Here is a 27,923-nt window from a genome sequence, read left to right as displayed (position 1 = left end):
ATGGGAGGATTCCTTCTGATGCTCAAGAATTTTCCAAGGCAGTTAGACCCAGTTAAGGATCAATAAGAGGCAGTGAGGTGAGTCAGCGGGGAGATGTAGATTTAATAGAGTGGTACCTCTGGATATGAACAGGATCCGTTCTGGAGCCCCGTTTGCATCCTGAAGTAAATGTATCACCACTTCTGCGCATGTGCATGACATCATTTTGAATGTCTGCACATGCGCGAGGGGCAAAACCCGGAAGTAATGCGCTCCGTTACTTCTGGGTCACCACGGAGCGCAACCCAAAAATACTTAACTTGAAGCTACTTTAACCAGAGGTATGACTGTATGTGTCTTGTGTGCATTATGTTTTTAGGTATTATCTATACCCCTCCACCCTAAGCAATCCAATTAAGTGTATTCTCCTCTCCCTTTCCTTGGCTGCAGTCCTCCAGTTATGAATCGAATCAGTCCTGCATTCCACAAAGCAGAGTGGAGGCTGTCCCGTGAGGGTTAACTGTGCATTTCCCACCAAACTCAGCCACACCTGAGGGCTTCCTTCTCCTTACATACTACCAGTCCATATAGAGGCCCAAACTGTCAGCTTCCTCTCCATCCATCTCAGTGTCATTCTTGATGTCAGGGACCGTGCTGAGGAGGGCTGCACTGAGGAGGCGTGGTGGGAGCCATCCCCTCCCCCTGATCCTGAATCTTCCCAGGAACAGGAGGACAGCGTAGGTTTGGAACAGTGGTTTGCAGAGGGGCACAGTTCAGAAGGCAGAAGCTGGGAAATACTGGGTGGAGAACAGCTAGAAGAGGGGTAGGCAACCTAAGGCCCATGGGCCACAAGCGGCCCACAGGGGTCGTTTAACTGGCCCACGAACCGCTCCCAAACCGAGCTGCTCGCTCGGTGAGTCCCCGCGCGCTGCACTAAACTGGCACAGTGACTCACTTTTGTGGTGCCAAAATTGCGTCTGTGCAAACGCCAGAAATCGTGGGCACACACACTCATGTGTGTGTGTGATCTCCGCTGGAGTGAACCGGCCCAGGCAAGGTAAACCTTGCTGATCTCTGAGCTAGAAGAAGAAGAAACACTGGGGAAGAGATGGTTGACGGCTTCACAGTCGTTGGACAGCATTCCCCCACCGCCCTCCCCAAGGCTGAGAAGAGCTCAAAAAGCCTCAGAACAGAAAGCACAGATGATAGAAGCTCAGATTACAAGACGTAGGAGTGACAAAGATTACCGTACTTTTCCGTGTATAACACACACACACCCATGTATAAGACGCCACCTATTTTGGGGGACTAAAAATTAAGAAGATGGGGGGGGGAGATTGCCCAGAGTTGTTGAGCTTTTGGGGGGGAGGGTAGCCCAGAGTTGTTGAGCTTTTGGGGAGGGTTGCCGAAAAACACTCACCCGCCTGGCCGACACTAACACTTCCCCACCCAATTGCCACAGCAGCAACCAATCAACACCACCCCTTGCCACAGATAATAACACGCTGCAGACCACCTCCTTTATTTAATTTTTGTGTCCTGCCCTATCCTATGAGCTCAGGGGCACTAAGAGATGTTTTAATGAGACCCAGGTATTCCGATGAGCTTGCCATTCTATTCCATGCTCAGGTAACCCCGCTTGTACGAAAAGTACCAGGAAAGATGGAGGAATACTATTTAAGTTACCTCTTGTCCGACTGGAATCCCTATGTCACCAGAAATGTAGCTAGAAAGGTACAAACAGGCATTCTCCATTGCAGTGTGCAATTAAACAATTATACTTAATATTCCCTCCAGCCACTTTTGCCTCAGGCATGTTCCCTCCTCTCTCTGGAAGAGACTGAAGCACATGCTGTGATCTCCTTTCATAGCTGCCCTGTCGACCTGAAATTTGCAATCAACCTCAGCACCGCCTGTCTCACCCAGAGCTCATGATAACATTAAAAGGAATCACTGAATCTTAGAAAGCAACTTTACTCATGTAAGAGTGTGGCAGTGTGAACTGCATGCAAATTAAGCTTGATTTTCAATTGATTTTGGGGGAGCAGGTTTGTTGTGCTTCTCCAAATCAGCTTTAATTGTGCAACCTGAATTTCCCGCTATGTGACTGAACCCCGCCCCAAAATAGCAACAGTCTGGAAGCTTTCACACTCAGTTGGAGGGAGGGAGGTCACAAACATTATTATTATTATTATTATTATTATTATTATTTTATTTATACCCCGCCCATCTGGCTGGGTTTCCCCAGCCACTCTGAAGCACTTAATTCATGTTGGACCATTTTTATCTATAAACAATAGAAAAGTCTAGGTTCTCCTTCCCACCCCCACCCCCTCACTTACCTATTGCCTCTTACTCACTCTAAAGAGATTCTAACTGCCTAAGAATATTTCATCACAAAGAACAGCCACATTCTCAAAGGGCAAGGACATTCTGTAGGGAGTGACAAATCTTTCCATTTCAGTTCCTTATCTTTCTGATCTTCGTTCTCCACATTTCCACATCAGCTTGCAAATTCATGTAATGTTTGACTGGCGTGTATATCTGGCTTTCTAAACGATCTTCCATGGTGACCATCTTCCATTGTATCATATTGTGTTATATCCCACTTTTGCAAGTCACTTAGAGTGCCTTCATTACAGATCTATAGGCACCAGGCATTCCTCTTCTCCAAGGTCTTTGGCTAATGAAACCATCTATGGCCTTTTAAACACTGGGGAGGGGGATTTGTGTTTTGTTGCTGTTGTTGTTACTATGTTATGCGTTTTTTATATTGTAAACCACCCAGGGATCCTCAGATGAAGAGCGGCATGGAAATTTAATCAATCATAATAAATGAATAAATAATGTATAAAACTGCATTATAGGAGGGAAACTGCTTTGCAAAAATGTGGAAAATTGCATACAAGAATGTGTATATTTAGATAATTTCACACGAAAGTGCTGGTGAATTTTTGTGGGGACTTAGAAACAAACAAATTAGAAACTGATGTGAAAATGCGGAGAACTAATCTTTGAAATAGTGAGAAGCTTGTGAGAAAGACATGGGCAGATGCACTGATCCTTACAGAATGTATTTGCCCTTTTAGAATGTGGGTGTGCTTTGTGATGGAAAAGGATATTCTAGGGCAGTGAGAACCCAGTTGGAATGAGCAAGAGGCAATGAGGTCAGTGAGAGAGGGAAAGGGGCATGTACAGGCAGTTGTTTATAGATCAAGGTATGTACATTATGTTTTTAGGCATTATCTGTGTCCTCTTTCACTCTCCTGCCCAAACCATCTGAGTGTGGGCACTTCCAAATTGTTTAATTTGCCTGTGCACAAATTTGTGAACACACAAAATATCCTGCCAGGAAAAGAATAAAATTGAACGAATGATCCCGATACCACTGGCATGATTATTATCTAAGGCTGCAATCCTGTGCACACGTATACCCATCATCTGATAAGACCTCCCCAGGCACAGCCAGAAATCCTTCGGCAACCTTCTCCTCCTCAAATCCTCCCCTCTATCTCTGTGGCAGATCTCCTTCCATGGGAATAACTGTAGCATGCACAGGATGCAGAGAGGGAGAAGCTGGCAGGTTGCGAATTCTCCCTCAAAGACAAAACGTTTGGCCTCCTCTCTAGCAACAGTGGCAACCGTGATCCTTACCCTGCTTTGCAAAGGTGAGTGTGATGTGCAGAAAAGTCACTGCAGAAGTCCCATGTCACTTTCTGATTTCTCCATGTCATATTACTCTCTTTGGTGACCCCCTTCCCCACTGCTGTTCCTATCACATTCTCTTCCCATCTCAAGTGAAACTGATGGGCCTTGTTACATGTTCTGTTCCTGTCTTTTGGGCTTGGTGATAGGGATGGAGGAGAAATGTGTTTAGAAGAGCCAAAATACAGATTATGGAGGAAGTTGTATGGAAGACAGCTGGCAAGTGGGGGGGTCAGCTGAGGACAAACTGAGGTTGATGGGGAAGTGCCCCATTCCTCCTAATGGACCAGCCACCACTGCTCCTGTCTGTTTGCTTTGAGGAGCCCTCAGCAGAGTCGAGAAGAAGCAAATCAAGCAGTGGTCTGGAAAAGATAACTGGGTCAAGGTATGGACAGATAGGGAGTGTAAATCCTACCAAAGCGCAGGAAGCAGGAAGCAAGAGCAATCAGAGAGAAAAGGTGTTCAGCACCCTGGACAGTTCCCAAGAAAGTTATTATTAAGCAGTGGTGGCCAGGGTGGTTCTGGACTCCAGATCCCATCATGCCTGACTATAGGCCATGCCAGCTGGGGTGATGGGTTCAAGAACGTTTGGAGGGGACATATTTTATATGCCAAGGGTCTTGGTTACAATCACCAGCACCTCTATGTAAAAGGTATCAGGTTGCTTACCTCTGCCTGAGATCCCGTTGGGCTGTTTCCACTCAGAGCAGACAACAGTGGAGAGCGTATAGCAGAACTCTGGAGTTCTGGCTCAATTTTCAATACTATAATCAACTGGGGTAAAAAGTGTGGTAACATTTGCACCATCACCAGAAAGTCTAAAATGAAACACTTAGGATTTGGGGAAGTTCTCTTTGCAGTGGCAAAGTATATTCATAACCAGGTAGCTTAGCTGGTGCTCCTATAGCAGATAATATAAGTGGAGTAAATGCTTTGGGGGCTGGAAAAGGTGAGGAAAGTAAATGGTCCTTAGCCCTGTTCTCAGTTGCAAAAAAATGGGGGGGGGTTGTTGCCTTAAGAAGGGATCTCCTCTTGTTAAAGCCGGCCAAGGCCACAAAGGTAGACTGCAAGAGGAGGTGATAAAAAGACTACAATACAATTGGCTCTGTGCACATCAAATGGAGAGGATCTAGCTATGGCACACAATACAAAATCTGAGTTTTTTTGGTGATTTTTCAGGGCACACATCTTGAGTACCCCAGTTGCTTAGTAAGTATCTGTTTCACAAAACAGTTTGAAACTTGTTTTACCGCCACGGCTTTCTGTAAAGAACTACAGGAATGGAAACTTTGGTGAGGCTGCTGGTAACTCTTTTGTGGTATCTCAGACCCTTTTACAGAATGGCAGAGGAATGCGCAGCTAGACAGGAGCACACTGAATTTATGTTATCGAAATTTTATTCGGAACCATGAGGGCTAGAAACCTTGAAACTTTGAAAGCAGAGGTTCTCAATGTTGGAGCACAAAAGTGGCTCAGGAGCTTACACATCTGCTGCATGTTGCCCCCCTGTTGTACTAGACTGTACTATTTTGCCCAGAGCTGGGAATTAAAAAAACCGAAGATTTTTGGTTTCTAAGATAAAGGGGGGGCAGTGGAGTGGGTAGAAGGCAGCTTCTTGTGAATGACACTCACCCCTAAAAACATTCTGCTTTTCCCTGCTGGAATCTGAAATGAAAACCAGTGGATGATTCCTGCAGGCTTCTCTGGTCCACTGAGTGAGACTACCCTGGTGGTCACATGCCCTGTTTTACAGAGGGTAGTCCCCACAATGTAAAGGCATCCTCTGTTTGAAAGGCTGCCTTGTCAAACTTGAGTTTAAAGACAAAGGGAAAGCAGGAGGGCCATTGAAGGGGCAGCAGACTAAGCAGGCATGCAGCTCACTTGGTCAAAGTCCTTCCGTCTATGGTAAGACGCATTTCTGTTTCAGTTATAGTCCTTGTTTCTGCATTTGCATCTATAAATATGCATTAGCACATGCAATTTTGTGCAGATGAATCTCCTCTTCTGCTCTCTTTCTTTGCCATATTTTTGGAAGTGCTGAATGAATTGGTCGTCTTTGGATACTAGTTAATTCTCTCCACCTCCCCATACACACATTCTGATAGGTATGCTGACCAACAACTTGGACTTTAGAATCACAGTGCCTGACAGCATCACCGCACAGCGAGGCTTCTGCATCCACGTTCCCTGCAGTTTTACTACTCCCGATTGGTACAAGCGCAGCTCTGAGCCCCTGTATGGCTATTGGTTTAGGATTACGGATCGGCAGACCAATTTGGAAGGGACCAACATCTGGGTCCCGGGGGAATTTAAGGCCAGCAGTGATGAAAGGCAGAGATTCCTTAAACTTCATTCCACTCATATGAAGTTATCAGGGGATCCAGAAAAAGGCGACTGCTTGTTCACCATCATCAACGCTGGACTCGATGACTGGGGCCAGTACTACTTTAGAATTGATAAAGGAGAGAGCTACAGATACTCCTTTAATCCTTCCAGTTCTCAAACTCACACTAATCCTCAGGTTGTGCTGACAGGTAGGTGGCTTTCCTATTAGGGGCATGCATAGGATTCAGACAAATCCCAAAGCCTGAGTTTAAAGCATCCTGCTTCAAAATGATTTGGAGTTTGTCTGAAGCAAAGCAGGATCTTTCCAAAGAGCCTCAAGCCAAAGCAAGAGTCTCTGAAGCATTTCATGGTACAGTAATTCAGATATTTGAAAGCTGTGCAGTCAGTGTGTCTGCAAACATGGAAACACTTCTCCCCAAGCTTGCCATATAAGGAAATTGCAAGGGGGGAAATGGAGAGCTCTTTTGTGACTGACATGTCTACTCGGAGGTAAAGAGGGCCTTCCAATCACAGTATTTGCAAGGAGTGAGATGTTGATGCAATGTCTCACATTGTCCTTGTCTGTTCTCTGCTCTTTTGCCTGGTTCTTGCTTGGAACATGCTGGACATTCAAGTCCTTCTGCCTCTGGGCTCCATGCCCTCCCATCCACTCTGGTGAAATCAACTTTGCCCTTTGATTCCTGTCAAGCAGAACACAACCTGGAGCTGTTTCCCATCCCATTTGTCATATTTCTGTAGCCTCATCACCCACAGTGTGAGAAGGACATTGCCCTCATGTCCTGCTGGTGGGAGTTTTCAGAAGCATCCGGTTTACCACCCTAGAAAATAAGGTGATGGACTTGATAGGCCATTTAGTCTTGAGTTCCACTGAAATTAATGTGGCTTAAGGAAATCACAACTCATATTCACATTGATTTCAATCAAACCAGAGTATGACTAACTTGTCATGGATCCAGATCAATATTTGTTGTCCCCCCCCCCTTTTTAAGAAAAGTTGTTGGTTTCACTTTGTGCTGATGTTTTCATCACAGTTTTAACATTTGATCTGTCTCTTTTTATTACGTATGGTTTTATAATTTTATTGGCAGCTGACTTGTGAGTTCATTGAATGAAAAGACCAAGTAGAGATTGTGTTGAGTTAAAATAATAATAATAAATATCATTGCCCTGGGATTTTGCTGCATTAAGGCACATTGATGTACACATAATGGGCTCTCAAATGTGTGGCCAGGAGGCTCTTGAGAACAAAAGGATGACAACCTTGGTGGGAGTCAAGAATGGCAAAGTGACGATGACTGGGAAATCCCATCCTTAAGCCAGGGCTCATGTGTCTTACCCAATGCCCAGTGAATCTTCTTCTAATTCCTCCCTGGGGATTCTCACTCATTTAGATCTGAGGAAGCCCAAGATCATAAAGCCACGTGAAGTGATTTGGGAGAAGCCAGCCACTTTCAGATGTATAGCAGCAGAAATGTGCCCAGGGACTAAACCCCAAATCACCTGGCATACAGAGCCAGACATACACCCTGTTTACGCAACATCTTCATGGAATACTCAACAGAGCAATTGGAGCTCGACCTATGGAGTTGACATCACTTTCAAGCCCAGCTTAGCTGATGATGGCATAGTCCTTACCTGCAGCATCAAATACCATTTCTTGAAGAAAGCAGTCCACGTAGCCACCCGCCTTTCCTTTGGCTGTGAGTAGCTCTTTGTTTTCTTTCCTCTCTCTTCATCCCAATCCACAAACGCTCAGCAGCTCCCTGAAGATCAGATTCCCCCCACCCTGTTTTGCCCTTTGGTTTCCCACTTCCCCTTTTTGGTGCTCTCAGCACCCACATTTTGACAAGGGGGACCTGAATCACAATGTTGCAGTGCACCTCATCCTCTAAGACATCCCTTGGGCCACATACAAACCTCTGCCTAATTTGATGCAGAAGCTAATAATAATAATAATAATCTTGCAATTTTCAGTCCAAGTGATTCTTCAAGAAGGCAGGTGATTGTTTGTTGTTGTTGTTGTTGTTGTTGTTGTTGTTGTTTTTGCCAGTTTTGAACAGGATTCATAATGGCGTTTTCTAGGAGAATTCAGATCAACAAGAGCACAAGGTTACCATTCCCTTCCTATCTCAGAACATGAAGGAATGTATGTACTCATTTGTTCTTGCCAGCAATTTTACACATGCTTAAAGGAACAGGGAATAGACCACAGGCTACACTGTCTGTCCTAAATTGAGATGAAACCAATTTCCTTCTCTCTCTCTTTCTCTGGGTGCCTTCAGCCTGTCTCTAGCGTATTTTGTGCAAGGGATTCAAGCACATACCAGAAATCTAGGTTTGCACAGTTAAAGTGGATTGAAGTGCTCTGCCCCCTAGTGGAACAAACACACTTAAAAAAAAATTAAAAAGAAGAAGACGACTTCTGCAGTCCGGAAAGTGATGGGGCAGGGGAATGCACTGGAAAATATATGATGAGTGGGAAGACTTCTAAGGAACCAAAAGCCAATGAAGATGAATGCAAAATGAATGCTCATTGTCATATAACCTCCCTGGGAACAGAAACAATGAATGCTCAATAAAGACCAGGTGTAATCTAACCAGATCCTCTGGATGAACCCCTGCCAGCCAGGGAGGAGGGAGGCTCCAACTGTGTTGCTTGGCTGCATTGCTCACCCAATAAGGAGTCTAAGAACGACTGGGGGGTGGAGCTTGCATGCCTTGTGCCAATCAAATCGGCTGCGTTGCCTGGGGACTCGCCTTTGCTCAGCGCTTCCCAGCGGAGAGGTGACGGTGGTTTTCCTTGCTGCATCCCCTTTGCCGGGTTGCTGCGCTGTGGGAACCACCGCTTGAGGCTTCGTTTGGCTGCTGGTTGACTAAAATCCCTTATTTTGGCTGCTGATCCCTTATTTTCGAGGCTGCTGGTCCCTTATTTTCAAATCTGTAAGCTGACAGCTATGGGCTGTGACCTCTGTATAAAACAAACTTTATTTGCTTCCGCTGCCCCAAAGCCTCTCGCTCTCTGTTGTAGCATTGTATTCACCCCAGCTTTTTGTTGCTTTCCAGATAGGCCTACAGCCAGCACCATCCTGCCTAATGCTACATGTGAGAATGAGGACCAAGGCCGCCGTTGCACCTGTTCTTTCCACTGCTGGCCTCCACCAACGCTTACGTGGGAAGTGGACGGGGTAACCGTCACTGGGAACGGAAGCACAAGTGACATGGAGGTCTTACACTGGGCTGAGGGCAATGCGGCGAGCAGCACCCTGCTGTGGAAAGGAGCCTCCATTGACCACTATGACCGCTTCTCCAGGCTAAACATGCCCAGCTCTCTTAGCCGTTCCTCATAAGGCATTGTTTCCAGGCCTTTGACCATTTTGGTTGCCCTCCTCTGGACACGTTCCAGTTTGTCAATGTCCTTCTTGAACTGTGGTGCCCAGAACTGGACACAGTACTCCAGGTGAGGTCTGACCAGAGCAGAATACAGTGGCACTATTACTTCCCTTGATCTAGATGCTCTACTCCTATTGATGCAGCCCAGAATTGCATTGGCTTTTTTAGCTGCCGCGTCACACTGTTGGCTCATGTCAAGTTTGTGGTCAACCAAGACTCCTAGATCCTTTTCACATGTACTGCTCTCAAGCCAGGTGTCCCCCATCTTGTATTTGTGCCTCTCATTTTTTTTGCCCAAGTGCAATACTTTACATTTCTCCCTGTTAAAATTCATCTTGTTTGTTTTGGCCCAGTTCTCTAATCTGTCAAGGTCGTTTTGAAGTGTGATCCTGTCCTCTGGGGTGTTAGCCACCCCTCCCAATTTGGTGTCATCTGCAAATTTGATCAGGATGCCCTTGAGTCCATCATCCAAGTCGTTGATAAAGATGTTGAATAAGACCGGGCCCAAGACAGAACCCTGTGGCACCCCACTAGTCACTCTTCTCCAGGATGAAGAGGAACCATTGATGAGCACTTCTCCCTCACCTTTTCTCCAAACTAAGAAGTCCCAAACTTGGGAACCTCTCCTCATGGGAGAGTTGTCCCTTCACCATTTCCTTTGCCCTTTTCTGAACTTTCGCCAACTGTGAAAAACTACTCCCAGGTAAAACCTTCACAGCACTGGAAATGCATGTATATTCGAAAAATGAATTGTGAACAGCACATTTCACTGAAAATGAAATGCTTGCTTATGCTGCAGTTTTGAAGCCAAACTAATTACCTTTGAAGTTCATTTAATGATGATAATGAACTAAAGATGATAAATACCTTTCAGGCTTTCCAAGATATACACACCCACATACACAAAGCAGATATCCCACAGGCTGCATACAGGGCTCCCCTGGATTTAATGGTGCCTTTAATTAATTAATCAAGCAACTAATCATAATTAATTGATAATCAGATTTAACTTGCAGGCAGTTCAGAACACAAGCACACAATATGCGCAACTTGCAGGCTTAACATATAGAATAAGAGAACAAGAAGAACATACGTTTAGAGAAAATTGGAAAACGTTTATTGAATATATAGGGGGCAATCGTGTGCACTTGAAAAGGTTGGCAGCATTAAGATAAATTCGACAGTGTAAATAAGTTTTGATGGATGTGGTAATGGAATACTGAATGGTTTAGTTTATGTAAAATATGCAGGGATTTATGATTTGCAAAATGAAGCATGGAGAGAGAAGAAGGGAAGTCATTGATATTTTAAGGATCTTTAATTAATGCATTCCTTCATGGGTAACCTCCTGGGGCATGATGGCCAGAGGCAAATGTGGGTGTGATTCTTCCCTTTGTACAATGGGCTACATTCCAGGCACACAGCAGTCAGAGATGTCTACAAAGACATGCACAGGCACGCCTCTCCATCTAGGCAAGCAAGAGGCATTCTCAGGATTCAAGCGGCGGTTGTTGGTGCCCATTGGGAGTGGTAGGGTGGAAGGCAAGGAGACCGGCAGCAGGTGGCGCCAGAGCCAATGAGATGCAGCGATAAACTCAGCCTAGTTTTGCTGCCATCCTCCTCCTGGCTGGGATTAAGGAGAAGGAAGATGTCAGTCAGGTTACAGGTAGGAAGGCAGGACAGCTGGGAGGAAACTGAAGGCAGAGTGAGGCTGATGGGACAGTGCCCCACTTGCCACAATGGACCGGCCTCCACAGAAGTCAAGGAAACATTCTAGCCAGGCATAAGAACCCAAGGAAGGTTTCAAAGCAGCATTGGTGAGGATCACAGAGAGATTGGGGTGGAGGGATACATTCAGACCTGGGTTTGAGCTTCCCCTCCCGTCTAAATTGCTTTAGCCGCTGTATTTTTATGCTAAATTTAGTGGTTGGGGCCTTTTGTTGGTTGGCTGCGCTTCCTGTTTCGTGATGGATTTGATTCTGGTTTTACAGAGCATTCCTGGAGGCCAGCATAACTTACCCCTATTCCAAACTCCATTGAGGGACTCTCTCAGGAAGGCTTGCTGAGCCAGTAGGTGAGCAAAAGCCCATGTTTTGAGGATTGGGCCCTAGGTCAATGTGATCAAGGTTTGGAATAGGTAGAGGTCTCTCCTTTTTGTCCCCCATTCAACTCTCTCAGAATGCCCATTTGGGGAGGACTTACGACAGCGTAAGTTACACCAGGTAAGCCCCCACGCTGAGTCAGGGTGAGGGGCTCACATCAGTGGAGCCCCAACTCAGCAACGAAAGACAAAGAACTGTTAAACCTCTGGCCTCATGGCAGATTTTGGGTTTGCATTGTGCTGTTATTATTGTGTGAGGGGTTTTTTTGTATTTTCCTGGTGTATGTCAACTGCCCAGAGAACTTGATTGGATGGGTAGCATATAAAGATATTAAATCATCTTTTACAGACGGCCCTCTATCACCACCTTATGTGAAGGTGAAGATTCCTTGGGTCATTTCTGGAGTCACTCTTGGGTCCTTGAATCTGCTGACTGTTGTTGTGGCCCTGGTTTACCTTGGCATAGGTGAGTAATGTGGAGAGCAGGCCTCTCCTCCCTCAGTTGTGGCTGAGTGAGGCAGGCATGTCATCTCCCGGCTTAACTATCCATGGCATAAAGATCCTTAGTGGATATTTACCCCTGAGGTGACCCATCTCCCTCTACACCTGGAGGTGTCTATCACCTTCCCTAATCTCCATAAAGGTATCACTCTGTTTACCTGTAAAATGTGACTTTGGCTTTCATAGGTCAGAAGGAGCCAAGTGTTGCTCAGTCCCGGGGCTGTCTTAAGCATATGCGGCACCGGGGTGCAAAGATCTGTCCAGCGGCACCCCCCGACTTTTTAGAGGATTTTCCAGGGTTAAAAAGTCATCTAATACGCCGGAATCTACAGTAAATAGAGATTTCCTAGATGTCAGGTTCCAAGTTTGGGGCAAATACTCTTTGCTGAGAGAATCCCAGGGGAGTTTTAAATATGCAGCCATGTAAAGCATGGAAATATAGGATGTTAAACTTTTAAAATATACCCTTCTATGTTCCTTCCAAAATTGCCCTCTACCCTAGCATAGAAAAAGACTACACATTTGGTATGTTTAAAATGGTTTACTTACAAACTCTCCAAAATTCAGATTCATACGCTTCTCCATACAGCATTCAAAACAGTCTCACAAGCAATAAAACTTGGCTTGCTTAGTGGTGAAAGCCCCAAAATTATTGGTATAGGAATACAAGAGTTGAAAGTGACCCAGAGGATCATGTAGCCCAACTCTCTGCAATGCAGGACTAAGCAGCTGTCCCTTACAGGGATCAAACTTGTAATCTTGGTGTTATCAGCGCCACACTCCTCAGTCCTGCTTTATACTGTGAGGAAACTCTTATTTCTGGGAATGGTTCCTTATTTAGGATTGAAATTTAGTATTACAGTGGTACCTCGGGGTAAGTACTTAATTCGGGCCAGAGGTCCGTACTTAACCTGAAGCACCACTTTAGCTAATGGGGCCTCCTGCTGCTGTTGCGCCGCCGGAGCACGATTTCTGTTCTCATCCTGAGGTAAAGTTCTTAACCTGAAGCACTATTTCTGGGTTAGCGGAGTCTGTAACCTGAAGCGTATGTAACCTGAAGCGTATGTGTCAGAGCTGCTTCCAGATCCTAGCTCACAGAGGATCACGCTAGCCAGCGATCATTAAATAAAAGTCTTTATTGAGTTACAGTTTCCATTCTCAATCTGCTGCGTGCAACTCTACGTCTCATGGTTAGATCGGCGAAGCTCCGTCTGAGTCTCCGCCCCTTGTACACCAACTTAATATCCTAGCCCTGCTCCACCTTTTCCGCCTGACTGTTCTTCTCTGGGTCCCTCTGCCCCCCGGGGTCTCTTCCTTCCGGGATTCTTCTGACGCCGACCCCCCGGACCCTCCTGTCTCCTTGCGCCGGGCTTTAGGACCTGGCTCCCTTTCCGGGCTGCCTACTGCGCCACCTTCCTGTGCATTTGAACTTGGCGCGCGCGCCAAACCTTCCACCTTCCGTCTGACCGTTTCTTCGCTCCCCGATGGAGGTGTGGCCACTCCTGACTCGTGCCCTCCCCCCTGTTGTGAGCTGCCAGCGCTTGATCCCTGGCGCCCTTCTTCTTCCCTGCTCTCTGGCGGTGACGCTGGTCCCGATTTCCAACTGCTCCCCTCTGAGTCCCCTCTGGCTCTATCTTCCTGGGGTGTCCCCCTAGGCTCCCCCCTTGCCCTGGCCACTGGTGCTCCTTTCTGTGAATCTTCTGATTCACTGGAAAGACTCGGAGATCTCGGGTCGTCGTCATCACTCATCTTTTCTTCTGCCTCCTCCCCCTCGCTCTCTGTTTCCTCCCTTGCCCTTGCCTCTGCTCCTGAACCCCTGACAGTATGTAACCCAAGGTACCACTGTACTAAATAAGCAACAGGGTGACATTCTTAGAGGGACACCTGTGTCGCTATTGAAACTGCTCTTAGTACCCCAAAGTTCATAGGATGGAGCAGGAAACTGAAATAAAATAGGTAGCCAGACTAAGGGTGGGCCTGAGCATAAGGAATGGCTTTAATGCCTATGATTTTCTTCCCTCCAGTGGCCAATCGTCAGGTTTACAGGCATTGTAGAGATATGGCATCAAAGAGATTACAGGCATCGTAGAGATGTGGCTGAAGTTTCTACAATGGATGCTGCCATTTCCCCTTCAATGCAGGTCCGGCATTGAGTGGATCATATGAAATTAATTTACCATGACATGCTAGCTATTGTTTCAGATTTGCATTCACAGCCCAAATATGCACAGTAGAGTAACTTCCCTGTGCTAGTAAGCAAAGAATAAATCCATTTTGGCTTGTGGAACATTCTCCACCCTGATTCAATTGCTTTATTTTCCGCAAGTCTTTCTTCCATTTTGTAGGCCACTGACGGGGGAAATATACATACTTTAGTGTATTTTAAACATATTAATAGCAGGTAACAGCCAAGCATATATCAAGCCATCAAAGATATTAACAAGCCAATTTCCAACCCGGCATGATGCTTTTCCAAGTTAATGAATTTCCAGAGGGGCAGCCAGTGTTAGTCATTTGCAGCAAAAAAAGAAGAAGAAAAGAACAAAGAGTCTTGTGGCACCTTGGAGACAAAGGGCTAATGACAGCAATTCTAACCATGTCTACTCAGTAAGTCACAGTCAAAAGCTGCTGTGTAGACCTGTTGGATAGGCACCTTATGAACAGAGGGGATTAGGTACCTTCAGGGATTTTGGGGGAAATAGACCATTGCAACTTTTGATACCATGTTTCCTGATCTGCAACTCAGCAGGGAGCAGGGAGGCCTAAGAGATTGGGCGAGGCAGTTTCCACATCCGCAGACCTGATGCTGATGCCAGCCAGGACAGAAGAGCCCATCGTTGTGCCTGTTGCATGATTAAAAATGAACCAAAAACAAACCCCTGTGTTGCAATAACACAACAAAAGGACAGTATCTCTGGAATGATGCTACTGATTCGTAATAGTCTTCATCAGCAGATATTTTTCAACAGAATATATAAGTAAGATTCATGCTAAGGATCAGTGCCTTTTTGGAGTAAATATTTGGTGTATATAAGAGATAATTGTAAATCTTTAAAGACACTGGCAGGGTTTGATTAACTTCAACAGCATATAGTTAATTAGATAAACGAATAAAGTACGAGATGTAATGAAACTATAAGATACTTACCGAAGGGGGGGGGGAGGAAGTCTGAAGCTCGGCAGAGCTAAAGGTGATATACGAGATTTTTTTGTATAACAAATGTACATAAATGTACTCTGATTGAAAATAAATAAAAATCTATTTTTTTAAAAAAAAAAAAAGGATCAGTGCCTTTTGAGGCTTTTGAGGCGTCTTCCGTTGAAACTTTTGAAAAACTATTGAGAGAGTTTACTTTTGAAACTTTTGTGACGTCTTCTGTTGATACTTTTGAAAGACTATTGTGAGACTGTCCTTAGACATCTGTTTTGAACACATGGTGCCTCTGCTCCTGAACCCCTGACACATGGCTTGACGGTCCTCGCTACCACTCTGTTATTTTGTACGTAAGAACTTTGATTGGCTTACTCCTACAGTTTGAATGATATCATTACTCTATTATATCTTTTCTACTATTAGCCTACATGTTGTGTTTGTATTGTTGTGCATGATTAAAAATAGCAGTTTAAATGTCAAGCAAATGTGCAAGTTAATGCAAAAAAGGGATGGTGCAGACTTTAGGGATGAACAGAGGTGAACAAGACATGAGACAGAAAACAGACTTATTCTCCTCCCTGTCCCCTTACTGCTCTGTGATAGGCAGGCATTTAACAGGCCTTGGGTTTTCCAACACGGAAGAGCTGTAATGGTTAAAGCTTTTACTGTTGATATCTGTCTGCCATGAAGTTCTTAAAAGCATCATAAAACAGAAGCCAAACTCATATGCATGGTACCCAATTTTATATCATCTATCTATCAATCTATCTATGTATCTATCTATCACCTATCTATCTATCATCTATCATGAGGATGACAATGAGGAAGTTCTTCCAACATATTCCACTTGGGATTTCCACCTCATGTCTCTCAATTTTCTCTTCAGGCTCCACAGCAGCAAGGCGACGAGGCCCGGATCAACAGGCCTTGGTAGCAACAGAACCCACTGAACTATTGGCACTGATTCTCTTGTTTCTTTCAGCGACGATAAGAGAACCTTTCCAGCCCTTATTCAAGACACTAGGAACTAGCACCCTTGCTCTGGAAATGTTGTATGTACTGTTACGATATAGAAGCAATGCGGCCGCGAGCTGGTAGCTTGAAAGCAAAACATAATGGGAATGTTGGGACTGTTCCGTGGGAAACAGAGGGACAGTCAATTCACAGTGCAGAGGGCACCGGAATTAGCTCAGAGTGTAATATGAGCTGTACAGGAAGTACAGGAGGAGTTTGTCTCTTGACTGCTGAAGTTTGAAGAGAGCAGTCATGATTGTTGTAACGCTGCAAAGACAGAAATAAAGGAATGTAAATACGTTTCTGTCTATCTCTCTCCCCTGCCCGGGGGGGGGGCAGGAAAGAGGGGGGGTGTTCTTCTCACGCTGAGAAGGATCGCCTATCGCGACCTCTGCCTGGATCCTGCTGGGGAATGCAGACAGGGAGGTCTACAGGAGATCAAGCCGGGTGCCTGGAGAGTGGCCAGTTTCTCCTGATAAAGGCTTGAATCCCAACATGTACAACTCTCCTTCTTCCTTCAAATAAAACATTTTGCTTATTCACATATAAACTCTTTATTTTGCCTTTCAAAGCATTCGAGGCATGCATTCCCACCACGTGTTGGACAGACCCAGCAACATTACAATGAAGGAGGGAAGGCCAGCAAGACCTGAAGCAAAAGACCTTAATTGATCCTTTGAGGGCTACATTTTGTCCCCCATTTCAAGTCACGGCAAATTCTCCAGAAACGTATTTGCTTTGTTTTGCCCGACTTACTTTTGCCCTGCAGTCTTCAGCCCCTGGCTCCGCCCACCCTCAGAATGTGGCCCTCAGAATGTTGGCCACATAAAATCCGCTCTGTGGGCTGAAAGGCATTATCCACCTTTGCTGCCGAAAGCACCACTGCTAATACATCCAAACCTGCTTTTCTTCCACATAAGGGACTGGGGCATTCAGGGTGAGCCACGTAGGTGGAATCAATCTCCACAACCACAGTGCTGTGCAGTTCTGCTGAGACCAGATGGGGTGACAGATGAGGTCCTTGTGGTCCAGACCAGTGGTTGGAAAGACTATGGTAAACCTCTCCAGAGTCATGGAGGACTTGACAAATCTGCATATACCTCTGAAAGACCACACAGATCTGCTATTGGGTCCCTGAAGCACAGATTCACACAAAGCGGCAAAACGTCCTTGCAGGTTATTAACAGGACTTTTATTTGAAGTGCATATGCAGAACAAAGATACAGGGCGATAAATACGAACCTGCACACCCAGTCAGGGTGTGCCCCCTTTATATAGATTTGCAGAATAGAATACCACCTGATCTCTTGTAAGTCACCTGATTTCTTGTAAACCACCTGATTTCTGGGAAATCGAAACTTATAATAAGTTCCTATTACCATGTAAGGTCTTGGTCTTCCCTCCCTCCTTCCTGCAACCTCCCTCATCCTGGTATTACAATAAATCCTTGTTCCTTATCTCTATCCGCCCAAGCTAGACATTCCAACGAGAGGCCCATTTGCACTGTAACATTTAAGCGTGTCCTTCTGGTTGGTGTAGAAACCTCCCCTTTTAGGATAATAATAACAACAATTATATTGTAATATGCCCCTTCACCTCCCCTGAAGGCAAGTCCACTATCTTCATTACTCTTAGACTCACAGACTTTTCAGCAGCTGTTACACCTGGAAAGTTCTTGAGCTTTTTTTTTTTAGAAAACCACCGAAATTGTTGAGCTTCTTTTAGACAAACCCCAAAGTTGTTGTTGAGTTTTCTTTTACAAAAACACAAAAAAACCCCAACGCTTGATTTTTCGATTGACTTGCCTAAGATCCAGGACAAAGCACCTTTCAGGAATTCCCTCCCCCCACCCTCGACATCAGTTGCACCAGTAATGTCCAGGAAAACCCGGATATATGGCAGCCCTTGTTACCATTGGAAAATATTTTATTCACAGTTACGTATAGCAAATTTGTTCAGCATTATAAACCATTCCTCTACATAGTCCTTCTACAGGCACATTACATAGTTTGATTCCCTAAGGCTCAGAGAATACTGGAGACGTACGTCTTCGTAATATGTACTTGATTTAAAAAATACACAGGCAGGCCATGGGTGGAGACAAACAGTTTGTAGGCAGTAGCATTCATTTATGTCTAGTACCGGTATTTCATGGGCTGATGAGATTTCACACTTGACTCCCGAGACAAATTGAAATGATCAAGATGTACCTATTAATTCTGAAGCAGAAATTCAAATCTTTTTGCAAAATTCAAAATTCCCCCCACTGCTAATGCAAAAGAACAGCTTTCATACATAATGGAGGTCCCTCTCTTAGCACCTGAAAGCTGCTGCATGCAGACCATTACTCAGAATGTGAGGCCATTATTCAATCTTGTGTATGGAAACAGAATCTCAAAACCCCCTTCTCCAGTGTTGATAATCACCCCAGATTTGAATGGATGAGATTGACTCTCTATGCAATTTTGCAAGGGCGTCCATTCCACAACGTCCTGTTCTTTCACACCTTAATCTGCTTTGCAGTTTTACTTCCTGTTTGATCAAACCATATGTGATCTTAACTTCATAGTTCTGCCCTTGAGGGCAAGGGTTTCCTCCTTAAGAAATATCTGGGAGGGGAGGACAGCAATCTAGATTAGGACTCTGGTGTGACACTACGTTCACAATTCAAAGTGTTGGTGTGGACCTTTAAAGCCCTAAACAGCCTTGGCCGGGTATACCTGAAGGAGCATCTCCACCCCCACCCCACCCCCCATTGTTCTGCCCAGACACTGAGATTCAGCACTGAGGGCCTGCTGGCAATTCCCTCATTACGAGAAGCCAAGTTACAGGGAACCAGGCAGAGGGCCTTCTCGGTAGTGGCACCCACCCTGTGGAACACCCTCCCATCAGATGTCAAACAGATAAACAACTATCTGACATTTAGAAGACATCTGAAGGCAGCCTTGTTTAGGGAAGTTTTTAATGACTGATGTTTTAATGTATTTTTAATCTTTGTTGGAAGCCACCCAGAGTGGCTGGGGAAACCCAGTCAGATGGGCGGGGTATAAATAAATTATTATTATTATTATTATTATTATTATTATTAACCTAGAGCAGCCTTCCTCAATCTTGGGCCCCCAGATGTTGTTGGACTATGATGCTCATCACCCCCAGCTAGCAGGACAAGTGGTCAGGGATGATGGGAGTTTTAGTCCAAGAACACCCAACAGTCTGTACCTGGGTGAGGAACAGAGAGAAAGGGAGTGGTTATGTTGCTATATGATATTCTATTGCTCTAGATGGGAGCACAGGTGCCGACTATGCAGGGCCCTGGGTGCCCGGGCACACGAAATATTTAAATGAAGGGGCTTCCCCCCACCCTCCAATTCCACTTGGTAGCGTGTGCATGCCATGGGGCGTACATTTGTCATGTTGGCACGCCCCCCATGGCGTGCACACAGGGCAATCCAAACCAACATATAAGAAATACAAATATCCAAATTAGCACATAACATTTAAAAACAATTTGAAGCAACCCCCCCACCCCAAATAAAACAACACCCACCCACCCAAGTATTTCAATGCAATTCCTCGCATTGGTTCACCCAATGCAAATTGCTGGGAATTTGTAGGGAAGGGCTGTGCTTGAGGGCAGAATTATGCCATGTGCGTCACACGTGGTTTGGTTCTCAGTTCAATAAAAATGAAATGTGTTGTGGCTGTTGAGGTCTTGCAGCTCACTGTAGACATGACTGCATGACCACCACCCCGCTTCCAGTACTTGGAACTCACTAACAGATAACTGCCTGTGCTCTCTCTGATCGTTGCTCCATACTTTCCCTGCAGGAGGGAAAGGCCATAGCTCAGCGGCAGAGCCTCTGACTTGCATGTATTCAATCCCCAGAATCTGCCTGGAACCCTGCAGAGCCTCTGCCAGCCAGTGTAAACCATACTGGCCTGGACGAGCTAATGGTCTGGCATGGTATACGGCACATTCCTTTGTTCCTAAGAATCTCCTGGGAACTGAGCACTCGGATGTCACAGCTACTGATTTCTCTGCCCCATTTGTTGCATCACTGTCCGGGTTGTGCAAAGTGAGGAACAAACTGTTGTGTACTTCAGTCTTTGTTGCAACCGAGCTTTTGCTGTCTCCCTCCTTGTATTGATATAACTCGCTGGAGAGGAGGCGGCCATTGAATACATCCCTGGCGAAGAACCAGCTTGTCCTGAAGGCATTTGGAATCTGCACATAGAGAGCCAAGGTATGTGCAGGACCTGTGGCCTGTCGTGGGCTTTCTTTTCTTTTTTTTCAAACTTGAAGGCGGGAGGAGAGAGCTGTTGTTGCCCCCGTAATTCATTTCTGTTCCCCTGTGGCTCCTGATCAAGGAGGTGCGGAAGGCTTTTGCAGTCTTTCAAATACCTGAAAAACCTATTTTGCAACCACAGAGGGACCAGGATGGGAGGAATCAATATGCTTAAAGTGAGCAACTCTCTTAAAAGCTCTTTTTTAACTGCCTCTTTGTTGGCAGTTGAGCTCCATCGTGGGTTATTTCCCCAAAGGCCTGGCACACTGATAATTAATTATGTGGATCACAGATCCTGATCCTCATTACCTGCTTGTGGGTTTCCCAGAGACATCTCATCAGCCATTGAGAGACACTGTGTGCTTGACTCGGAAACCCATTTCATCGGTCCAGTTCAGTTCCTCTTAGAGTCTCATTTTCCCAACTGCACAGGGTTGGACCAGAAGACTTGCGGGGGTCCCATTCACCTGTACAATTCTATGGTTGGATGCGTGGCACCGCGCAGGATTGGATCCTCTTGCTTAACAGCTGCTAGACAGGAGGCTCTGGTCCTGTGTAGCACCGCATCACAAGTGGGTTCGTTTTGGGGGGGAGCTGTTTATCAAGCAGCACCCACACCCCACAGAATTGGTGCCTCAACAATTGTTAAGCAGAGGCTTTGATCCTGTCGAGAAGGAAAGAGAGGTATCCTGAGAAGATACAGTAGATTGCAGACTTTCCCACTCAGTTTTCCTGCCCTGTCTGCCTCTCCATCTTGTCTGGTGGCCTGTGCCCTGATAGTCACCCTGGGCATAGTTTTAACTTTGGAAAGGCGGCGTGGAAATAAAATGGTTGATTTGTTGATTGAATTTCACCAGAATCTACCTCTCTTTTCAATAATTTTCAAGTGAAATTCTGCCCCGCCCCGCCGGCCCCCCCCCCCGTTAATGTATACCTGAAGGAGCATCTCTAACCCCCCCCCCCCATCGCTCAGCCTGGACACTGAGGTCCAGCTCCGAGGGCCTTCTGGGGGTTCCCTCACTGTGAGAAGTGAGGTTACAGGAAACCAGGCAGAGGGCCTCCTCGGTAGTGGCACCCACCCTGTGGAACGCCCTCCCATCAGATGTCAAGGAAATAAACAACTAATCAGTCAGGTGGACAGCATGTAAAATTGTTGTTGTTGTTAAAAAACAGGGAATGGTCGCAAAACTGCACAAGGCATTTTTGTTTCTGTGCCAGCATTGGATGGCATCTGTGTCACCACAAACTTTTACTCAAGGACTCATTTTGGACCAGCTCCTCTGGCTTTTCAGACGATGGGGGAAGCTGCCATCTTAGCCCACAAAGGGGAAGTTGTGGTCTCTTCTGAGCTCAGTGTTGTCGGTGGTTTCACAACTTCCAGAATGTGTGATGCTCCAGGCATGGGGTGAAGGAGGGCCTCAGGGGAGCAAGACACAGTCAAGCTTGGCAGCCCAAAGAGAAAATCACATCAAGAAGTTGCTGCAGACGCAGATCGTGATATTGGAAGCGTATAGAGAGTTCTGCTTGCATTGTGATTGCACATGAGAAGCCCAGGCATGATGAGTCCTCACAGGTGCTCAGCCTAGAGATTAAACCAGGTTATCACTGCCATCTCGAGAGTTATTCTTTAGGCCAGTTGTTAGAAGTTGTGGGATTAGAGAGTGCTCTTGTTTTCAGTTCCTGTTTGCTAGTTCCCGCAGGCACCTAGTTGACCATTGTGAGAGCAGAATGCTGGACTTCATGGACAATGACAGGCTCATCCAGCAGGCTCATCTTATGTTCTTATATGCGAATGTTCTGGCATTCCTCACCCAACATACCTCATTGAATTCAGGAGGACTTACTTATAAGCAGTAATTCTAAGAAGCAATTAGTATTGTTTCAGCGGTTTGCTTCATTACAGGGTGTGTGCCTTGCATTGTAGAAGTGGGATTGAATCTAGGCCTACAGTTCTCAGGCAAATTCTCCTAACACGTTTTGCTGCCCCCCCCCCCAAAAAAAAAGTGTATGTCAGTCAAAATGGCATTTAAAAAAATGTGTTTATTAAGAGAAAATTGCACTAAAATGCTCAAAAATTGTCTTTTTTTAAATTGCTGCAGAAATGTGGAGAACCAAATTTAAGACTGGAAAAATAAAAAACAAAAAATGCCACATTTGGTATAGCCTTCCATCCCTAGTCATGCCTAACTTGGGGCCATTGATTTCAATGGGTCTACTCTGAATAAAACTTAGTTGGATACAACTCTCAGTTGGCACATGTAAAATACAGTGGTGCATCAGTTTTCAAGTGTCTCGGAAGTCAAACGTTTGGGTTTTCAAGCACCCAAAACCCGGAAGAAATTGCGGAAGAATGCGCCTCGGAAGTCGAACGGCTTCTGCTATTTATTTATTTTTTCCAATTTTCTCCATTGACTTTGCAGACTGCCCTTTGTGCCTCGGCTGTAGAACGTTTCAGAAGTTGAATGGTCTTCTGGAACGGATTACGTTGGACAACCGAGGTACCACTGTACTAGATAGATAGATAGATAGATGAGAAAAGCCTAAGAAAGAAATCAAAATCCAAGACCAGCCAATAAAGACTGAAGATGCTCAGTGATCACAGAATGCTGAATGTCTATTGTAGGGAGAGGGGAGCTGGAAGGAGAGGAATAGAATATCTTGAGAGAAGGAATGGCCGGCTGGCTGGAACACAGAACAAGGGGACACACTCCACACTACAACTATTCTTACAGGTCCCACTCATTCCCACTGATAGCATATTTAAGGGCTCTGCACTAACTGGTACCACAGCAATATGGCGGCCCCCGACAGGTGTTAAGTCAGTATTTTTTAGCGTACTGCCAATAATCCAAGGTGTGAGATTTAGAGCGGGAAGAAAGACACTAAATATGGCCTGTTTCCTTTCTGCAGACATCATGAACTCCTCCTCAGCTGACCAGGTTGACACCACACCGGTGGAAGCCGCCATGCGCCACATCGCCATAGTAACCAACGTCATCATTCTGATCCTGGGTGTTAGTGGCAACGGGCTGGTGGTGTGGGCCGTAGCCAAGCGGGAGAAGCGCAAAACCTTCACCTCCACCTGCTACCTCAACCTGGCTGTGGCAGACCTCCTCTTCTCGGCCGGCCGTATCCCTGCCCTTGTGCAGGAGATCATGTACTCCAGCTGGCCCTTTGGTCTCGCCTTGTGCAAGCTCCACACTTTCGCCCGCTACCTCACGGTCTTCACCAGCGTCTTCATCCTCACCATCATCAGCGTACACCGCTGCCTGTTGATCTCGAGGCCCGTCTGGGCCCGCAACCACCAGGGCCCTCGCTTTCAAGTCCTGGCATGCGCTGGGGCATGGATCCTAGCTCTCGCCTTCAGCATCCCTTATCTGGTGGTGCGCCATGTTGAAATAAAAAATGGATTGCCCTACTGCGTCTATCGGGGAGATCTCAAGAGAGCCACAGACCTGCCCCTGAGGCTGAGCAGGTTCTTCGGAGCGTTCCTGGTGCCCTTCATCATCATCGCTGTGGCCTACTTGGTTCTGATTTGCAAACTCCGAGGACGGCGCTGGGAGGGATCCCACCGCACCTTCGCTTTGGTGGCCACCATCGTGGTCCTCTTCTTCGTCTGCTGGCTCCCCCACCACATCTTCGTACTTCTCAGCACCGTGTCAGTAGAAAAGCACATGTGGGGGATTGGGCTCAAGCTGTCGAATGCTCTGGCGTACCTCCACAGTTGTGTCAACCCCATGCTGTATGGCTTCGTGGGGTATGTCCGAAGCAGAGGCCTCCATCGGCGGGCTTCTTTCTTGGGGTTCTTCCGCAAAGCACTAACTGAAGAGGATGAAGTCTCCGCTGGGGCAGAAGCATCACGGAGCCTTAGTCAGAAGGTCTGAGAAGCAGTGAAATGTTGGGACATTCTCACAGGGAAGGCTTTGCCATGAAGTCCCCTGGCTACTTTACTTTCAGAAAAGATGGGAGGTTGCAGTGCCTGTAACAAGAGATCTGGTGATCAGGAGAGCTGACATTGATTCTGTACCTGTGACTTCCTTGATACCCAGAGCTGGATCTAGGCTTTAAGTGTGCTCTTGAGAAAGATGACCTCTGTGGGCTTCTTGCCTCCACCTAAACACTGCCCATTTTCCTCTGCATCTGGACCTAATTTCAACCACTACCTAGAGCAGTAGGCAAACTAAGGCAGCTGCCTCCAGAGGCAGACTTTGGGTGTTATGAAAACTCTGTTATTTAGTTTAATCACATTGCATTTTTCTGTCAGAGAGGTGTGAGATGAATTTTTATTTTTTGCCTCTGGAGCCAAAGCAACTTGACTAGCCTTGGAAACTTTGCACCTTGATTTAGAACTGAGGAGTGGGGAGCATCTGCCTTGGGCCACCAAGTGTCCTGGGTCTCCTCTTCTCCAGAAAATAATGGCAAAGATATTTGAAGATGACTATCATATTTCCACCCAGTCTCATCCAGGCTAAACATACCCAACTCCCTCAACCATTCCTCATAAGGCTTGGTTTCCAGACCCTTGATCATCTTGGTCACTCTGCACACCTTCCAGCTTGTCAATATCCATCTTAAATTGTGGTGCCCAGACCTGGTCACAGGACTCCAGGTGTGGTCTGACCAAAGCAGAATAGAGTGGTGCTATTACTTCCCTTGAACTGGACACTATACTTGATGCAGCCTAGAAGAACATTAGCCTCTTTTCTTTTCTTTTCTTTTCTTTTCTTTTCTTTTCTTTTCACTGATGCATCATGATGTTGACTCATGTCAAGCTTGTGGTCTACTAAGACCCCTAGATCCTTTTCACATGTACTACTAGCAAGCCAGGTGAACCACATCTTATACTGGTGCAACTGGTTATTTCTTTCTAAGTGCAGAACCTTACATTTGTATCTATTAAAATTTGGTTCATTACTTTTGGCCCAGTTCTCCAATCTGTTAAGGTCCTCTGGCATCCCAATTCTGTCTTCTGTAGCATTAGCTACTGCTTCCAGTTTGGTATCATCTGCAAATTGGTCATAGGGCTTCGGTAAATTTTGAAATTGGATTTGAATTAACTCTGGGCTTTAATAGGATGCATTTGGTGTGAATTTAATTTTGGCTTGTTTTCTTTTTGGATATTTGCTACATTCTGTTATATTGACTTCCATTCCGATCTGCTAATTGAGTTGTTGTTTTCTGTTTTGCTGTCCTATGCTATGGCTTCCCTAGGGAAAGCAAAAATGCAGGATATAAGCAGCGAATAAAATGGAAGAGAAAGGACACTCTGGAAATTTCAGCTTAGTGTGAACACGTGCAAAATTGCCTTTGAAGAAGTTGTCTGTCCCCATCGCCGCCACCACCTGGTTTCATTATCCCTCGGCCATCTGTACTCAGGGAGGTGTGTGTTACAGCTTTCTATCCTCTAAAGGTCACTCTCCTATCCTTTCAGGACTACCTCATAAACAATACACAGTCTAGACAGTCTCTTTCCAAAGAACAGATATATTATATTATCCATCAACCCAATTTGTCTTCCTTTTTCTCTGTCTTTCTTAGAAGGTTCAATTATTGCACACGTAAAGTTCCTACTCAACTACATTCTGTCTCATGAGGCCGTTCCATTCCTTTTGATAAGGCTTGATCCTGACCTGCATTTTCCTGCTGCCTAATCCCTGGGTCACTGCAGGGCCCATCATGGGTGCAAGGGTATATCTTTGGAAATGGCAAGGCAATGTGTTTAGCAAGAAATGCTTGCTCAAAGGCATTTCTGTTATCTCACCAAATCACCTGGGGCTGTACTCTGAAACATTGGCTGGAGATTGAGAGTAGATTAAAAAAAAAATCACAGAATGTTAGACTGGGAAGGGACCTTGGGTGGAGGAATCTACCCATTTCAGTTTCTCTCTGTTTCTCATTTTCCCCCAATCTTAAATTAAGATATTCACATTTCCACTTTATCTTGCAATTCTTTTAAACACAAGAATGCCCCTGTCAAGGTGGCCAATATTCAGGGGTCACGTAGGGCTGCTATATATCAAAAAGTAAAAACCAGGAAACCCCAAAAGTTGTTGAGTTGAGCTTTTTTTTTTTAGGAAACCCAAAAAGGTGTTCTACCTTTGAAATCTTGGTAATGACTGGGAAAACCCAGGTGTATGGACAGGGGTGGGCAGGACACTGCACAGTCCAGATGCCCTTCCCTATACCCCAGACTTCCCTAATTCCTCCAGCCCCTTTTGTAAATGTCAGGGTAATCATAACACGTCCTCTGAAAATGCCAGCTCAGCAAACGCTCTAATCTCCTCATAATTGCTATTATACAACCTCACCGGCTAGGTACAGAGTGCCTGCTTTCAGACCTGGGTTTATATTGCCACCTAGAGGCAAGAAGAAGCATCAAGGAGATATCCCTTCTGCCGGTTCCGCGTCCTTCGTTCATGTAGAAAAGTCTTTCTGTACAACTACATCGTGAACTAGAATACACCATATAAAGAGTGCGGGAAATCGTTCAAATGACTGGCTAATTAAGCAGCTGCAAAGGTCTGTTGATTAAATGTATTCCTAGATGTACCCACAAGTCAGTAGCAAGGATGCCTGCCAAATCTCTGCTGGAAGAGTCTTCCACAGCATTGAGGCTAGTGGCACTAAATGCCCACCATCTAGTTGAAGCCAGCCAGACCTTTGTAACATGGGGAGGTGGGCAACACACACAAACCCTCCAACATTCCTCAAATCAACTTCATGAGTGTAACAGAATGAACTGTGTCAATGGTGGGTAATTTACCATTCCTCCTGGTCAAGAGTGTAGCCTTACTAATAAAAATGTGCGGAACTCAACTCTTGCAAATGTGGGATCTTGACAAAATATCAAATTTCTGTTTTCGCAAATTAACTGTGCAAGGCTCCTGAATCGCTTTGGGGCCCAGATCCAGGTTAGACTGCCCTGGACCATGCCATGTCACATCAAGGTCACTCCGAAGCGCTGGATCATGCCCTGAATGGACTTGTGGGAGCCAGGCATAGGACATATTGATATTCACTGCCCAATAGGAAAGCTTCTCAGCAGCTGTTTTCCTGTTCTGCTAGTGACGAAGAATTATGTGTAACTCAAAACCTAGACCAATATAAATTTAATTTCATTGTCCCTTAGAATTCCTCTTATTTTCCAGCGCCTTTGTTCCAGGTTAGTAAAATGTGAAGTAAATTGGCACTGCATAATGTAGAACTTCATAGCTTTGATAGTGATTTCTACTCCCTGTGCCAGATGTTACCGTGTTTCCTTTGCCAAGGTAGCTCTGACCCTTCGATCTCTTCTGGAGCCAACGCCCCACCCTTCTTCATCATCAACTCTCTGGGCTCCAAGGTTGCCCTTGGCAACTCAGGAGAAGCTTAACCTGTGAAAAGGAAGGCTCCTACGGGACTCAGATACAAGCTGCCTGTCTTGGAAACTGCTTACAGGTGGCCTTTC

At 45.7% G+C, this 27,923-nt stretch overlaps 2 protein-coding genes and 1 long non-coding RNA gene across 5 annotated transcripts; all 3 read left to right on the top strand.

The window, feature by feature from the left end:
* Positions 1 to 63: 63 nt before the first annotated feature.
* LOC308483130 (myeloid cell surface antigen CD33-like) lies at positions 64 to 9,377 on the top strand (the record flags this gene model as incomplete). The annotated part of the gene is made up of 4 exons (XM_081016715.1): positions 64 to 77; positions 3,503 to 3,647; positions 5,790 to 6,218; positions 9,094 to 9,377. The coding sequence occupies exons 2-4, from the start codon at positions 3,530 to 3,532 to the stop codon at positions 9,375 to 9,377; spliced, it is 831 nt and encodes a 276-aa protein (XP_080872841.1). The 5' UTR covers positions 64 to 77; positions 3,503 to 3,529.
* A 638-nt stretch (positions 9,378 to 10,015) lies between these two features.
* LOC308484558 lies at positions 10,016 to 16,230 on the top strand. Its single transcript, XR_013989979.1, has 3 exons — positions 10,016 to 11,494; positions 14,047 to 14,163; positions 16,063 to 16,230. It is a non-coding gene; the product is annotated as an uncharacterized lncRNA (long non-coding RNA).
* A 4,015-nt stretch (positions 16,231 to 20,245) lies between these two features.
* On the top strand, positions 20,246 to 26,025 carry LOC308483926 (chemerin-like receptor 1). 3 transcript variants are annotated; one of them, XM_081018261.1, is made up of 3 exons: positions 20,246 to 20,434; positions 23,387 to 24,354; positions 25,688 to 26,025. In XM_081018261.1, exons 2-3 carry the CDS (start codon positions 23,392 to 23,394, stop codon positions 25,709 to 25,711), a joined length of 987 nt encoding a protein of 328 aa, XP_080874387.1. In that variant the 5' UTR covers positions 20,246 to 20,434; positions 23,387 to 23,391; the 3' UTR covers positions 25,712 to 26,025. The 3 variants fall into 3 exon arrangements, 2 of the variants coding, with proteins under 2 accessions (XP_080874387.1, XP_080874388.1); XR_013989836.1 differs by lacking the exon at positions 25,688 to 26,025 and adding an exon at positions 24,901 to 25,390 and having other exon boundaries at positions 20,247 to 20,434; positions 23,387 to 24,862; XM_081018262.1 differs by lacking the exon at positions 25,688 to 26,025 and having other exon boundaries at positions 20,247 to 20,434; positions 23,387 to 25,390.
* Positions 26,026 to 27,923: the final 1,898 nt, after the last annotated feature.

Source organism: Podarcis pityusensis (assembly GCF_964106645.2).
Source record: "Podarcis pityusensis genome assembly, chromosome: 8".
Lineage (NCBI taxonomy): Eukaryota > Metazoa > Chordata > Lepidosauria > Squamata > Lacertidae > Podarcis > Podarcis pityusensis.
This window is presented reverse-complemented; position numbering and strand designations above follow the sequence as displayed.